Raw genomic sequence first — 14,789 nt, 5'->3', positions numbered from 1 at the left:
GATATAAATATCAAACTAATTTGTAATTTTATCAGTTGTTTATTTTGGGTACACTAGAGGGAGCTAATGAGAAGAAAATAAAGCAGAGTATTAAAATTTCAAACCAGATTTTTTTCTATCCATCTGCTTCTATTTGAAGTGAATGGTTTTTTGAACTAAACCTAAGTTTTCCTTTATGCATATGAAATTGTTTCAGTTCAGTTCAGTTGCTCAGTCGTGTCTGACTGTGACCCCATGGACTGCAGCATGCCAGGCCTGCCTGTCCATCACCAACTCCCAGAGCCTGCTCACACTCATGTCCGTTGAGTAGATGATGCCATCCAACTATCTCATCCTCTGTCATCCCCTTCTCCTCCTGCCTTCAATCCTTGCCATCATCAGGGTCTTTTCAAATGAGTCAGTTTGCATCAGGTGGCCAAAATATTGGCATTTCAGCTTCAGCATCAGTCCTTTCAATGAATATTCAGGACTGATTTCCTTTAGGATGGTCCGGTTAGATCTCCTTGCAGTCCAAGGGACTCTCAAGAGTCTTCTCCAACACCACAGTTCAAAAGCATCAATTCTTCGGCACTCAGCTTTTTATAGTCCAACTCTCACATCCATAGATGACTGTTGGATAAACCATAGCTTTGACTAGGCAGACCTTTGTTGGCAAAGTAATGTCTCTGCTTTTTAATATGTTGTCTAGGTTGGTCATAACATTTCTTCCAAGGAGCAAGCATCTTTAAATTTCATGGCTGGAGTCACCATCTGCAGTGATTTTGGAGCCCAAAAAATAAAGTCTGACACTGTTTCCATTGTTTCCCCATCTATTTGCCATAAAGTGATGGGACCAGGTGCCATGATCTTAGTTTTCTGAATGCTGAGTTTTTAGCCAACTTTTTCAGTCTCCTCTTTCACTTTCATCAAGAGGCTCTTTAGTTCTTCGCTTTCTGCCATAAGGGTGGTGTCATCTGTATATCTGAGGTTATTGATATTTCTCCCACCAATCTTGATTCTAGCTTGTGCTTCATCCAGCCTGGAATTTCACGTGATGTACTCTGCATATAAGTTAAATAAGCAGGGTGACAATACACAGCCTGCCAGTTCTAACTGTTGCTTCCTGACCTGTGTACAGATTTCTTAGGAGGCAGATCAGGTGGTCTGGTATTCCCATCTCTTGAAGACTTTTCCACAGTTTATTGTGATCCACACAGTCAAAGGCTGTGGCATAGTCAGTAAAGCAGAAGTAGATGTTGTTCTGGAACTCTCTTGATTTTTTGATGTAAGGAAATTAATCAGCCATAATTAAAGTTAGGAAGCTCCCAAGACTTCTTTAATGCTAAGTATTACTTTTACTGAAAAACCAAGTATATTTATGACGACTGTCTTATAGGTTATATTCAACAGACATGTTGTTACTATCCATTAGAAATTATGAAGAAGTGTGGAATCCAAGTTGCTTAGTTTAAGCTCTCAGAGCACAGTGTAACCTCTAGAGGCCTTTCTGCATCTTATTTCAGTTCTGAGATAATTACTTCAAATTAACCAAGCCTTTAAACTACCTAGTTTTTTATTCTCCTTCACTGCTAAGTTCCCTGGTAGCTCAGACAGTAAAGCATCTGCCTACAATGTGGGAGACCAAGTTCGATCCCTGGGTCAGGAAGATCCTCTGGAGAAGGAGGTGGCAACCCACTCTAGTACTCTTGCCTGGAAAATCCCATGGATGGAGGAGCCTGGTAGGCTATAGTCCATGGGCTCACAAAGAGTCGGACATGAGTGAGTGACTTCACTTTCACTGCTGAAAAATAAAATTAAAATTCCCTTTTCAAAACATGGGACTAATATTAAAGTGTCTCTACTTGTGACTCTAAAAGATGTGCATTTAAGTAAATGCTGTGGTCAGAGGAGGAGAGAGGCTGATTTACCTGCTCTGCATATTCTGGATTCCATGAATAAAAACAAGAAGTAAACTTGTCTTCCCAACTCACCATCCTATCTTTCATAGGTGCTAATTCAGTTCAGGTAAATATTTTGTGAACCTTATGCAGTATAAGCCCTGTGCTATAGGGTAGTTAAAAATGAACTGACTGAGTTTCTGTTTCCTGGGAGCATGAAATCTAGGACTATTTTTTAATGGTACATAGTTGAGATACCATCTTTAAAAAGTTGCGAATGAATCTCTATAAACAGCCCACTAATCCCTGTATAGCTTTTACTGAATTAACATTTATTTAAACATTTTTAGAATAAAAATTAGCCATAACTACCTTTTGGGAGGAGTGAATTAGGCAGATGTACTTTATCCCATACAAAGAATTAAGTTCATCTTAGCTGTTATATTTTCTTCCAAATTCAGTAGTGATCTCCACATTCAATTTGGTGATGCCTAACGTTAGCGCTGTAGGCCTTTAGAAGCCCTGGATGTTTCTCTTGTTCACTTTTTCATGTTGTAAGTTCTTACTGAGTACCTGTTAAGTTAGATGTTGTGCTAGGTAGCCGAGATACAAGAGTAAGCAGAAATACAGCTTGATTCCATTGTAGTTTAAATCACATCTTCTTTCATCTTTCATGTTTAGTAACTAATGACAAGTTGGTTTACATGTTCTCACTTCTTTTTTTTTATTTGTCTCTGAAATAAATTCTGTTGTTTCTAAAAGTGCCCTGGCTTTCTTAATTTTTGTTTTTGAAGAATTGACCTCATAATCTCATTCACTGCTTAGTGCTGCTGTTCATGATAAAAATAGGTGTATTATCCATGACTAGTTTTACTCAGAAGTGTTTTATGTAGCTTTTTGAACTCATTCTCATATCATTTATGAGTACTTGTATGAAGCGATTAAAATGAAAGTAGTAAATGGCAGCCTTGTCCTTGCTAATCCAGCTTTTAGTTTCCTACTATAGATATATATTTCATTCATGATTTTTGAGTTATCTGTATAGTATTCTCAGCCCCTCGGTTTTATTTCATAAATGGCAATTATTTTCTTGATTAAGCTTTGGTGTAATGAATACACTTCAGTTAAAAAAACTGTCATTTTGCTGCATATTTTAAAAGTGAAGTCGCTTATTTGTGTCCGACTCTTTGCAACCCCATGGACTGTAGCCTACCACGCTCCTCCATCCATGGCCATATATATAAAAGGACTCAGAAGAGAAAAAAACATATTTACTATTGATAAGATTGCTTACCTAGAAAAATTTGAGAGAATCAACCAAAGAACTACTAGGATTGAAACATTTAAGATGGCCTCTTGCCAGAGGCCATTAAAAAACACCTAGTTTTCTTATATTAGTAATAACCAATTAGACCATGGAATATAAAATTATTCATTCCACAATAGCAACCAAAATAATAATGCATATAGGAATAACTTGGAGGATGTGTTGCAGACTATCAGTACTAAGGGGAATATGAGCGAGCCTCTTCACTATTTACTCTCTGTTGTTCTGTATGTTTTCATGTTTATAATGAGTATATATGTATTTGGGTATAAATGTGTACACATATTACTTATATAATCATCAATTAGCATATTTAATACTGATTAACTTGAAATAGTTTCTAATATACGCTGTTTCTATTCAGGGTGCCCAGGAACGGATAGATAGTTTGCGTCGAACTGGAGTGATTCATGAAAAACAGACTGCTGTGTCAGTAGAAAACTTCATAGCAGAATTGCTTCCTGACAAGTAAGAGGCTTTTTTTTTTTAAAAAGCATAGTTATAATTGTTTTTTTCTTATAAAGAGAACTTTCATGACAGGATCTTTTCATCTTTTAGCAGCTTTCAAATATGCAAAATTCATGATTAATCCCACGCTGTACATTACATCTTCATGACTTATTTTATACCTGGAACTTTGTACCTTTTAATCCCCTTCATCCATTTTACCCTGTCTCCCACTCCTGCCTCTGCATCCACCAGTCTGTCCTTTGTATCTGTGAATTTACTTCCCCACCTCCACAGGTAAGGGAGAGCCTATGGTATTTATCTTTCTCTGACTTACTTTAATTCCCTTAATTCCATCCATATTATTGCAAATGGCAGGGTTTTCCTTCCTTTTTAATGGAATAAGATACTATTTTATATCCACATGCATATAAATATATATACCACACCACATGTATATATATATATGTGTGTGTGTGTGTTTGAATGTGTATACATAAATCACATTTTGTTTTTCATGGACACACACTTAGGTTGCTGCCATGCCTCGGTGGTTGGAAATAATGCTGCCATGCTTCGGTCTTAGTAGATTGTGTGTGTTTTTAGGAATTTATGCATTTCTTCTAGGTTGTCCAGTTTGTTGGACAACAGACTGTTGTTTGTTTATAATGGGTTCAGTGAGGGGCTTATTATATTTCCCTTAGGAGCAAAAATAGAATTGCTCACACTGAATGTCTAGTAAAAAATGTATCTTACTTTAGAATCAGACAGAAAATATGTTATGGCCTAGCTATATCATCTCATTAGTTATGTGACCTGTGTAGCACATTTCTACTCTTATTTTCTCCTTTTTAATTATAAAATTTACATTGTGTTGCCTGAATTCTAAGACTGTGTTAATTATCAATTAAATAAGATAGAATGGTGTAGCTTTGACTTGGATGCTGACTCCCATAACAAACACAAACAGCTATCATCTTGCACAGCTGTTCAGAGTAATGGGAGGTCTGGCAGGATGGCCTGGAGGCAGTCACCAGGTTTGAGTTCTGTTGAGCACTGCCTCTCATCTATGTAGGTTGGGAAAAAACTCTAACAGCATAATTTGTCATTGTTTTTGAGGGCATTAAACTTTTAATGGATGGATTTTTTGATCAGAGAATTTTTTTAATTTGCAGAATTGTCTTATATTAAAATAACTTCCAACTGTTGAGAGCTACCTTCTTCCTATTTACCGTGTGATTTTGTTGCTTTTGGGCTTCCCTTGTGGCTCAGCTAGTAAAGAATCAGCCTGAAATGTGGAAGACCTGGGTTGTATCCCTGAGTTGGGAAGATCCCCTGGAGAAGGGAACGGCTACCCCCTCCAGTATTCTGGCTTGGTGCAGTCCACGGGGTCGCAAAGAGTTGGACATGACTGAGCGACTTTGACTCATGTAATTTTTGTTTTAGTATTGAGTAACACTGTGCTTAGTACTTTGTAGCTATAGTGTACAAAATGTACTCCAACTTTGAGGGTCTATTATAGACCAGGTGGGAGAGAAAATGTATACACAGATAAACAGTTTTAAGTGACTCTGTAAGTGTGTAAATCTTTACTTATAGGAAATGTTACATACATGTTCACTGGAAATAATTTGATGTGGAATAGTGTCAGATAAGGAGAAGGCATTGGCACCCCACTCCAGTACTCTTGCCTGGAAAATCCCATGGATGGAGGAGCCTGGTAGGCTGCAGTCCTTGGTGTCGCTAAGAGTCGGGGATGACTGAGAGACTTCATTTTCACTTTTCACTTTCATGCATTGGAGAAGGAAATGGCAACCCACTCCAGTATTCTTGCCTGGAGAATCCCAGGGACAGAGGAGCCTAGTGGGCTGCCATCTATGGGGTCGCACAGAGTCGGACACGACTGAAGCGACTTAGCAGTAGCAGCAGCAGTGTCAGATAAGAGTCATGAATGGTTAGTACTTGAACTGAAGTTTGAAGAGTAGTTAAAATTTGGATAAGTGAAAAAGAATAGGTAGGACAGGCTGTGTGGAAGAAGAGTGTAAAGATGATTAAGACACATTTAGGTGTCAGAGATTATATCAGCTTGGCTAAACATTGTTGGATAGAAAGTCAGGTGTAGTCTGGGGACAGACTGAGGAGCTTTGAATATTCAGTTGGGAAGTTTGAACTTTCTGTATAAGCACGAAGCAACAATCCACTGATCATTATTATTTCATTTTTTCCCCTCGATTAACCTTTTAATATTGATGTAAGGGTTACCTTAGAGATTCCATCATGCCTTTTCCATGTATTACATTATAGTACAAATTATGACTGTTGATAATACAATTTACCCCCTACATCTTGTGCAGTATTGTAAGTTATCTTAATTGTGCATATATTTTAAACTCAAGATATTGTTAGTATTCTGTGCATTCTGTTCACTTACATTGATTCTTTGAAGACCGTCCTTCATTTTTGGTTTTAAGTCTGGGATCATTCTCACTCTGCCTAAAAACATTCTTTGTACTGCATTAGACTTCAGCCATGAGTTCTCTTAGCTTTGGTCCGAAAATGCCTTTGCGTACCTTTGTTTCCGTAGGGTGTTTTCTCTGAAGATCGGCAGATTTCTTATGTAATACTTTAAAGATGCCATTGCACTGTTTTCTGGCTCCCATCATTTCTGCTGCATCAGCTGTCCAGCTTGCTGTTTCTGTGAAGAGAATGTGATGTTCTGCTGCTTTTACGGTTTTGTTCGTCACTATGGTTTGCAGTTTTACTATAGTTCGTATAGGTGTGCTGTGTTGCTTATGTGTTAAACTTCTCTGGATTCACCAAGCTTGATTCTTTCTGTCTTTCACTAGATTTATGTCTTTTGTCCGTTCTGGAAAGTTCTTAGCCACTTTACCTTCAGAATTGGCTTCTGGCCCTTGTCTCTGTCTAGGACTCCAGTGACACATTGTTCACCTTCTGACTGTACTCTGCATGTCTCAGGTGGTCAGGCCCCACTTCCCTCTACTTGCTCCCTCTAGTTTTCCTCTGTATTCTTTAGTTTGAGTATCTTCTATTTACCTGTCTGCTGCTGTGTAGCCCATACACTGTTTTTGTTTTTTGTTTTTTTAAAATAGATTCAATTTATCTATTAAATATCTATATCTTTTCTTCTACCTTTACCACTGTTTTCTTTAGTATGAGTCATTAAAGATCCTTGTCTACTGAATCCAGTGTATGGGCCTCATTTAGCCTCCTTTTGGTGTAACGATAAGGCGCTGTCTTTGTCGATGCCTCACTTCACAGTCTTTTAAAGCCAGGTATCGTTTATAAGAAACTCGAGAGTCTTCAGGTAATCCTGAGAAGGTTCACTGTTTGCTGCAGTGAACAGTAGTGAGGTGTGTGAAAGGGGTGGTTTGGTGCACTGCAGTCACGACTGACCTGAGCCCAGACTGGGTAGTGCTCAGCACCAGCTGAAGGTCTTAAAGGGTACCTTTATAAAGTTGTCTCTGTCGAGAACATTACTCTATTTTATCTTCCTTGCTCCTACAGCTCTTGGATACCTTGGGTTATAATTTATAATCTCATCCAGCTTTTCATTGGTCCGCCATCAACTGCACCATCATACCTAGACATGATATTTTTTCCTGCCAAACAATGCTTTTTTGAGCAGAAGAGTAGCAAATAAGTAGTATTAGGAAGTCTGTTGATGGTTTCCAGTATGGTCAAGAATGAGAGAGGATGGAAAGGTTGTGATATTAAGATACAGAAGGGGGATAGAGGAAGAACATGAGAGCAAACAGCAAATCTACAACCCAAAACACTTGATAGTCTGCTTTGGCTACTAACCTTTGTGATGTTCCCATAGGAAATAAATGCACAGAAGATAGAGAAATGCATGCTTATAACTAAGGCAAGAAAAGACCAATGTTGTGTGGCCCCTACAGAGCAGAGCCAGTAAAGACCTAGCTATCTGTGATGACCTTTGCATCAGTTCATGCTCCATGAGGAAAATTAGCATCTTGTGTACCAAAATGGAAAAATACCTATGTAAGCATGAACTGTCCTTATTCTGAAATTAACCTATCAAGTTTAAAAGTATTGGGTTATGTGTAAAGTGGATTAAAATGTCCTTTTGGGAAGTAATCGGTGATGGTAGATAGTCTTTCTTCGGTAAAATACAAACTGGCATACCTGTATCAGCTCCTCAGGTTCTATTTCGATTTTTTCCTGCTACATAAAATCCAAAGTCTTGGAACGACCATTCTTCTTAAGTCCAGGTGACTTCCTTATGGGATTTGGCCAAGTCTGCCTTATTTCACCAGCCACAAGGAGAGGGTGAGGAGGAGGAGAGAGTTCTTTGGTGACTGTCCTTGAGTATGAGCAGTGGCGACCGCTACTCTTTCTCCCCTGGGTGGAGAGTGGAAGTTGGGTAGAAGGACAGGAGGGTGGAGGCAGAAGGCAGAGTTACTCGGCCAGCAGCACCCGTGAGAGGTACTGAAGAGGTCTCCGTGATCCTGACAGTGATGGCACTTTGGATTTGAGCTGGGGGAGAATGGGATGCTCAGGCTGACACATGGGGGCATGAGAGCAGTGTGGACACGGGGAGTTCCAGTGTGTGCTCACCCGCATTGTGTGAAGACTGTTGTACCTTCTGGGACGCCGCTTTCCAGCAAGTCCGTGCCGTGCCTGGGAGCTGAGTCACTGCAGTCCTCTGCTATCTGCACGATACACAATTGTGTAAAATAAAATACTGAGTCATATCCCAAATAAAATAATGATTCATATACCAAATGAAATACTTAAATAACGATTCATATAAGATCACTTATTTAAGGCTCTCAATTTGAAGCAAAGTTTTGGAATGTGAATACTGTAGACATAATGAACTGCCATTTTACCATTCAAGCAAAGTTGTTATTCTGTTTACTGTTCTGTTGTTTCTTTGAATATGTTAAAAAAAGTTTCCTAATCTGTATTATATTTCATAGCACTTTAATCTGCATATTTTTAAATTTTCTTGCTCTGTATCTTCTCATTTAAAACCATGATTTCCTGCTTCTGGTTAATTAAAATGCTGATGATGTACTGATAACCTCACCTAAGTCAGTTTTAAAATTTATCACTTCTTAATGTGTATCTTAAAATGGAAGAAATTTTTCTTGATTTCGTGAAGCTGTCCTCAAAGTCTGATTCACTGTGAACAATTCAGAAATTGTGATTAGAAACATTTATCAGGAATGAGGAGAGGATTTTTTTTTTCCTGAATGAGCTTATTTTTAGGTCAGCTAGTAATTTTGCAACTTGGCTATATACTAATCATAGAGTTGGTAGTATAAAATTTCCCATATGTTAGCAAATGATGTTTTTAATTATGATAAGCTATTTGAATTTTCAGATGAATAAATATATCTGTTGCATATTTGAATACCTCTAATTGCCGTTCTTCTCCCCAAATCTTAGCAAGAAAAGGAATTTTCCATGATGCGTGGTTTTCAATTATTTTTGTTGTTCTTCCCCATTTTTTCCCCTGTTGAAATTAAGCCAACAGGGCAGTTATATATGTTTTTTTATGATTTATCTTTTAATCAGTCTGCTAGCGTTTTATCCGAAGGACAGTACTTTATCAATTCATAGAACTTACTTAGCACATACACAACTTGAAACTCACACATTCTGTTGCAGATGGTTTGACATTGGCTGTCTGATAGTTGAAGACCCTGTGCATGGCATTCATCTGGAAGCATTTACACAAGCCACACCAGTGCCCTTGGAGTTTGTACAACAGGTTAGTTTTATCCTTTTTCATTATGCTCCAGAAAGGCTTCAAATACTGTTCTCAAAATAAGATTTTTATTGAAAATATGGTATAGTCTTGATTTTTCTTCCCTCTTTTTCCTTTTAATTTTTTCTCTTTTTCAATTTTCTGTCCCTTCCACGTTGTTTCAGTACCTCCCTACTTTTATTTTCCAGTGGTCTTTGCAAAGGTAAATCTATTACATGGTTAGTTGCTCTTTTCTTCATTGTTTTGCTTGTTTGTTTTTATGATTGTGTTCATTACCTTTGGATTAGAAAAAAATTTACCTATTCTGATTTTATGTTAACCTTTCATATATTGTCTCATTTATCTCACATTTTCATTTTTCCTGGTTACTCTAGTTCCTTTTTCTTTGTCCTCATCTTCCTCTTTAATTTGTTCATCGTTAAAAACATGTGGAAACATACTTAGAAGCAAGTTTACAAACCTTGGATGAAAGGCAAAAGTCTTTTCACTTTGCTGAAAAATGTTTACTTATCCACACAGTTTCCAGAAGAATGTAAGCATTAATCTATAATGAGTTTCATTCCTTCCACATTTTTGTTACTTTTAATCCTTTCTTGAACAAAATGGAATATAAGAGTTTATTTACATTGGACTCTTTATACTCATAAATATCATTTCAAAACTCTCAAAAGTTATTTGGGACCTTAGGTTTTTGAGAATTCTCTTGGGATTCTCCCCCAAGAGAAAGTATGTATGATGTATGCACTCACATATAAATTTGGCTTATGTGTTTATGAAGCCTCTTAAAGCAACCTGTGACCTTCTTAGGGGTTTACATTTTAGATGGAGAATAAGAATTGATGCTTAAAGTTTTGATTCCACAATACCATACCACTGATATCATAATTTTTACCACAGTTTCTTTTCAGAAGTTGAAGAAAGCATTTTTATATACACAGTAATGTTAAATTCACTCCAGTATGAGGGTGGTTAAAAGATTGTAAACAAATGCTATGCCTACTGCTATACCACTAATTCAGAAAAATTACATACTGTTGTTAATTTTCTAGGAAAATATTCTTGAATTAACAATGGCAGTTTATAACCATTAGGTTGAACCATACAGAATTGCCTTTTGAAGTTAAAAAAACAGCCACATTTTGGCAGTTTGATGTGATTTAACTTAACTATCTTAGTAAAGTCTTTTAATGCAAGAATTTCACCTAGCTCCCCGAAAATTGAGTTCTAAGATTAGCCTAGCAGGCTACGGTTTATGGCATGTCACAGAGTCAGACACGACTGAAGCAACTTAGCGCACACACACGCACAGTGGTGTTATAACGAGGTGTAAAGGATATTCAGAGAATAGATGACTGATGCGTCTAATGCATAGACATAGAAGTTTTCCATTTTATTCTGTGAGTCTGGCTTGTAACCTAACCTAAAACAGTAATACAGTATCACTTAAGAACTAATTGGTAAATTAATAAAATTTAGAAATAGAACAGTAAAAAGGGTTCTGAAACCAATTCCTCTGTGTGTGTGTGTGTGTGAGGAGATGAGGTAGTTCTTCCCACACCTCCAATCTGTTACCCAATACCTGCTGGATATCCTATAATTCAACCCAGTTCTGACACTTTCTACCTATAAAGAGTGTTGGATCCCACAGATTAAGGGGTCAGTATAAGTCCAGATTGCTACATGAACTTCTGACTGAGGAAGGAAGGAAATCAGATTCTCATAAGTGGTATCATATGATCTCACTTACATGTTAAAAAAAAAGAAAGAAAAAGATATAAATGAACTTATTTAGAAAACAGAAATAAACTCACAGACATGAAAAATAAACTTATGGTTGCCAACGGGGAAGGAGTTGGGGGGAGGGATAGATGAGTTTGGGGTGAATAGCTGTACACGACTATGTATAAAATAGATAACAACATAGACTGTATAGTACAGGAAACCACTCAGTATCTTGTAGTAACCTATAGTGAAAACGAATCTGGAATATAACAGATATATACATACATACGTATAATTGGACTAGTTCGCTATATATCTGAAACTAATACAGCATTGCAAATCAACACCACCTCAATTAGAAAGCAAGCAGGAGTGCTTTCAGAAGTAAGGTATGGCTTCACCCTTTCAGGCATGTGGTATAATGGAGCAACAGACAGTATCATGTTTTGCTGAGTCTTTTTTTTTTCCCCCTTTTTTCCTTCATTCATACTCAAATTTTTCTACCTTTCGAAGTGACTTAGGTTCAGCCCCTGTGCCAGTCTAGATTACAGACAGCAGTACTTAGTCTGGCAAGTGCCTCCCCCTCATCCACTTCTCAAACAAGGTAAGGTTACAAGGGTGCAGAGTGGGTGGCTGTCTTTACCACCAGGCCATATAGCGGCAATCACTGTGAGCCCCAGTTTTGCTCCATGGAGTGAAGGTTCATCACAGGCCCTTAGGAATTGTAACAAAGATTAAGACACGTATTTACAGTTTCTGGCTTAGAAATCATCTCTGTTTCTTGCACTTGCCACTTCGGTCATCTGACTGCTACCTCAGAGGGAGAAAAAGGTTGAGGTGATCTGAGAAAGAAAAAAAAGCTCTTATCCCAGTGTCCTCTGTCCTTGGTGAGAACTGCCTAATCACACTAGCACCATCCGCCACTTCCTCCCTCCCAGAACAACACTGGACTCTACCCTGTGCAGACCCTCCTCTAGCTCTTCTTGTCCTGCAGGCCAGCCTCTCACACCTTTCTCTCCCCATTTAGACAACCACGGTTTCGGTTACCTGTTCAATTCTCTATCAGACTCTCTCTGAAGGGCTGCCTTTACCCACTGGACATTATGGGCTGTAAAAGTATGTTCCTTACTCTGAAGAAATGGAGCTCAGCCATCCAAATTGGTGCCCTGTCTTCTGTTCCGGTTCTCTTACAACACTCTGAGCACTTGCCTCTACCACTGGGTAAGAAAAGCCTGGCCCCGAGTCAGCAAAGTCACCCAGGGCTACCCGATCGCTTGCCACATATGTTCAGGGCCGTCACAACTGGGAATCTGCCACACAGCCATCTGCAGTCTCTGCCTTTTTTTTGCTGGCAGACAGAACAGTTCTTACTGGCATTTTGTGCATCAGAGTGTACAAGAAGAGTGTGTCTAGGGTAAGCCAGTCTCACATTGCTGCACTAACCCCATATCCACTTAGCTTCTTAGATGTGGGTGGCTGTCTCAGGAGAGCACAGGGGGATATCTGCCTGTGATTCCATTCACCTTCCAAGCCTGGAAAGGAGTTCTGATGGGCATCAACGTGTCCTACTTTAATGCATCCTTCTAATTCCCACAGGGCTGTGTGTCCCATATGGACATCCCTTTTATAGGCCAGGTTGCCACTGCCCTCCTGCCTAACCATATGGCCAGGCCATTGGCCACTGCCCATGAGTCAGTAAAAGTCAAAGATACAGCATGTTTATCACCATTCAGTCCTTTCATCAGTGCTGGGAAAACAGCATGCATTTCAACCTTAATGAGCCAACTGATTTATTTTTAACTTCCTCACTCAGAGTGGTGGACTTCCAAATAGTATGTTATCTATTCACCCTGGAAGTACTACCCATAATCCCAGTAGCTCTTGGTTGTTCACTTTAGAGCTGTTCATTGCGTGCTGTCTACCTGGGCAGTTGGTTCCAGCAGGTCCTCTGTTGATTCCAAAGTCTGTCCTAGAGGAAGAGCAACACGGGAACTGTGAGTGTTTCCTCCTAAGATTCCCCAGAGAGCATGATTCTTTATAAACCATTTCCATGTTATTACGGAACACTTCTAGGCACTGCCTTCCCTATTTGGGTGTTTCTCCATCATCCCAGATGTTATGGGTATTTCAGATTTCAAGATCATTTTATGTCCTTTAGTTATATGAGTAGCTTTAATTAATAATGTCCTAGACTAGCAGTAAACACCCTTTAAGTAGAAACTCCCTCGTTTGAAGTCCAAGACGTCTTTGCTGGGAGGCACTCAGATGTTTGCCATAAGCCTCAGTCTGCCCTTCACACAGGGCTATGGCACAGAGAATTTTGTCCCTGCCAGCACTGCAGCTTCTATTCTATGCTGTGGGCTCAGACAGTATCACTGGTTCCGAATAGCATGTTCAGTTAAAAATGCTGGAAGCGTGGCTTTCCATCCCTTCTGTTTTACAACCATAGCTAGAGAGGAACCATTCTCCAGTGAGACAGAGTCTCCATCCTCAAAGTACAATCAGGTTAAAAAGAGACAAAACACAGTCACTTATCAAAACCTGCTCAAACACCAATTCTACCAACTTACACATATTGTGATTCCATCATCACTTACGTTCCTCACTGTACTGCCCACTGAGACAGACTTCATCAACAGGTTTGGTTTTGTAATACTAGATAGGGGACATGTTCCCCAGCCAGACATGATATCCGTCCAGCTGTGTAAAAGAGACACAATTTTGTTATACCTGCTTAAATATTCAACTTCATAATCCCGTCAACAATTACATTTTTATTTTCAGTCTAATTGTAGCACATTTCAGACCTTCACCAGTGGACTTTGGTAACACAGCTCAAGGGACTCCTGTGTCAAGTCCTGAAAACTTCTGTTCTCCACTCTTGTACATACTGATTTCCTACTTAGTTATCCTGCACGATTTAGCTCATTATGAAAGTGAAAGTGTCACTCAATTGTGTCTGACTCTTTGCAACCCCAGTGACTATGGCCCACCAGGCTCCTCTATCCATGAAATTCTCCAGGCAGGAATACTGGAGTGGTGCCATTCCTGACCCAGGGATTATCGAACCCGGGTCTCCTGCATTGTAAGCAGATTCTTTACCATCTTTGCCACCAGGGATGTGCCACCATGACCTGAGTAACAGGTATATTGAGCAGGTGAATAGCTCGGTCATCACAGAGCTGGTCGCACATGGCCTGCATAGGAGGTATACTGGCTGCTTCATTGGGTGTTCTGCTTGACTTTTATAATGGCATGATGGACAGACCCCTCCCAGGGTAAATAAACCTTACAGTGCTTTTATCTAGTTGACCCGACTGGCTTTTCCTTCAGAAGTAGTCTCCTGTGTGTCTGGATCATACATAATTGTCTCTAATGGTTCCACAACAAACTGTGGGTCCTGCATCAATGCAAACATTATATTCTGTTCTGCAGCATTAAAAACCAGACTAGCTCCTGAATTAGTTATTTTCATGATCTGTTTTAGCAAAGGTTAACTATTACTGAATCCACAAAATGAGCTGGCTCCTCCACACTGTACCCCTGATTTCACGAGTTTCCTGATTTTGACCCGCCTCCATAGTGACTATCTTTTTAGTGACCAGAGGTCTTAGAGATCTTTCTGTTGTCCCCGTGCAACTTTTCCCTGGGGAGGAGA

General features: G+C 39.2%; 2 protein-coding genes across 6 annotated transcripts in view; one reads left to right on the top strand and one right to left on the bottom strand.

The window, feature by feature from the left end:
• LOC147368940 (uncharacterized) overlaps positions 1–14,789 on the bottom strand; it is a 509,652-nt gene that overhangs the window by 6,539 nt on the left and 488,324 nt on the right. The window contains exons 7-8 of one of the 2 annotated variants that reach the window (XM_086410507.1): positions 13,054–13,100; positions 8,251–8,345 (exon numbers count right to left, since the gene is read on the bottom strand). In XM_086410507.1, the coding sequence (XP_086266633.1) occupies positions 8,251–8,345; positions 13,054–13,100 (142 nt within the window). The remainder of the gene's footprint in view (positions 1–8,250; positions 8,346–13,053; positions 13,101–14,789) is intronic. The other variant, XR_015166931.1, reaches the window with a different exon arrangement.
• PRRC1 (proline rich coiled-coil 1) overlaps positions 1–14,789 on the top strand; it is a 114,353-nt gene that overhangs the window by 91,427 nt on the left and 8,137 nt on the right. For 2 of the 4 annotated variants that reach the window (XM_086410499.1, XM_086410498.1), the window contains exons 7-8: positions 3,569–3,672; positions 9,310–9,412. In XM_086410499.1, the coding sequence (XP_086266625.1) occupies positions 3,569–3,672; positions 9,310–9,412 (207 nt within the window). Of the gene's footprint in view, positions 1–3,568; positions 3,673–4,923; positions 9,053–9,309; positions 9,413–14,789 lie in introns of those variants that run through there. The other 2 variants (XM_086410500.1, XM_086410501.1) reach the window with 2 other exon arrangements.

Source organism: Bos grunniens, chromosome 7 (genome assembly GCF_055505025.1).
Source record: "Bos grunniens cultivar Pamir isolate PY7600 chromosome 7, Bosgru_T2T1.0, whole genome shotgun sequence".
Classification (NCBI taxonomy): domain Eukaryota; kingdom Metazoa; phylum Chordata; class Mammalia; order Artiodactyla; family Bovidae; genus Bos; species Bos grunniens.
Note: the sequence above shows the minus strand (reverse complement) of the source record. Positions and strands in the feature narration are given on the sequence as shown.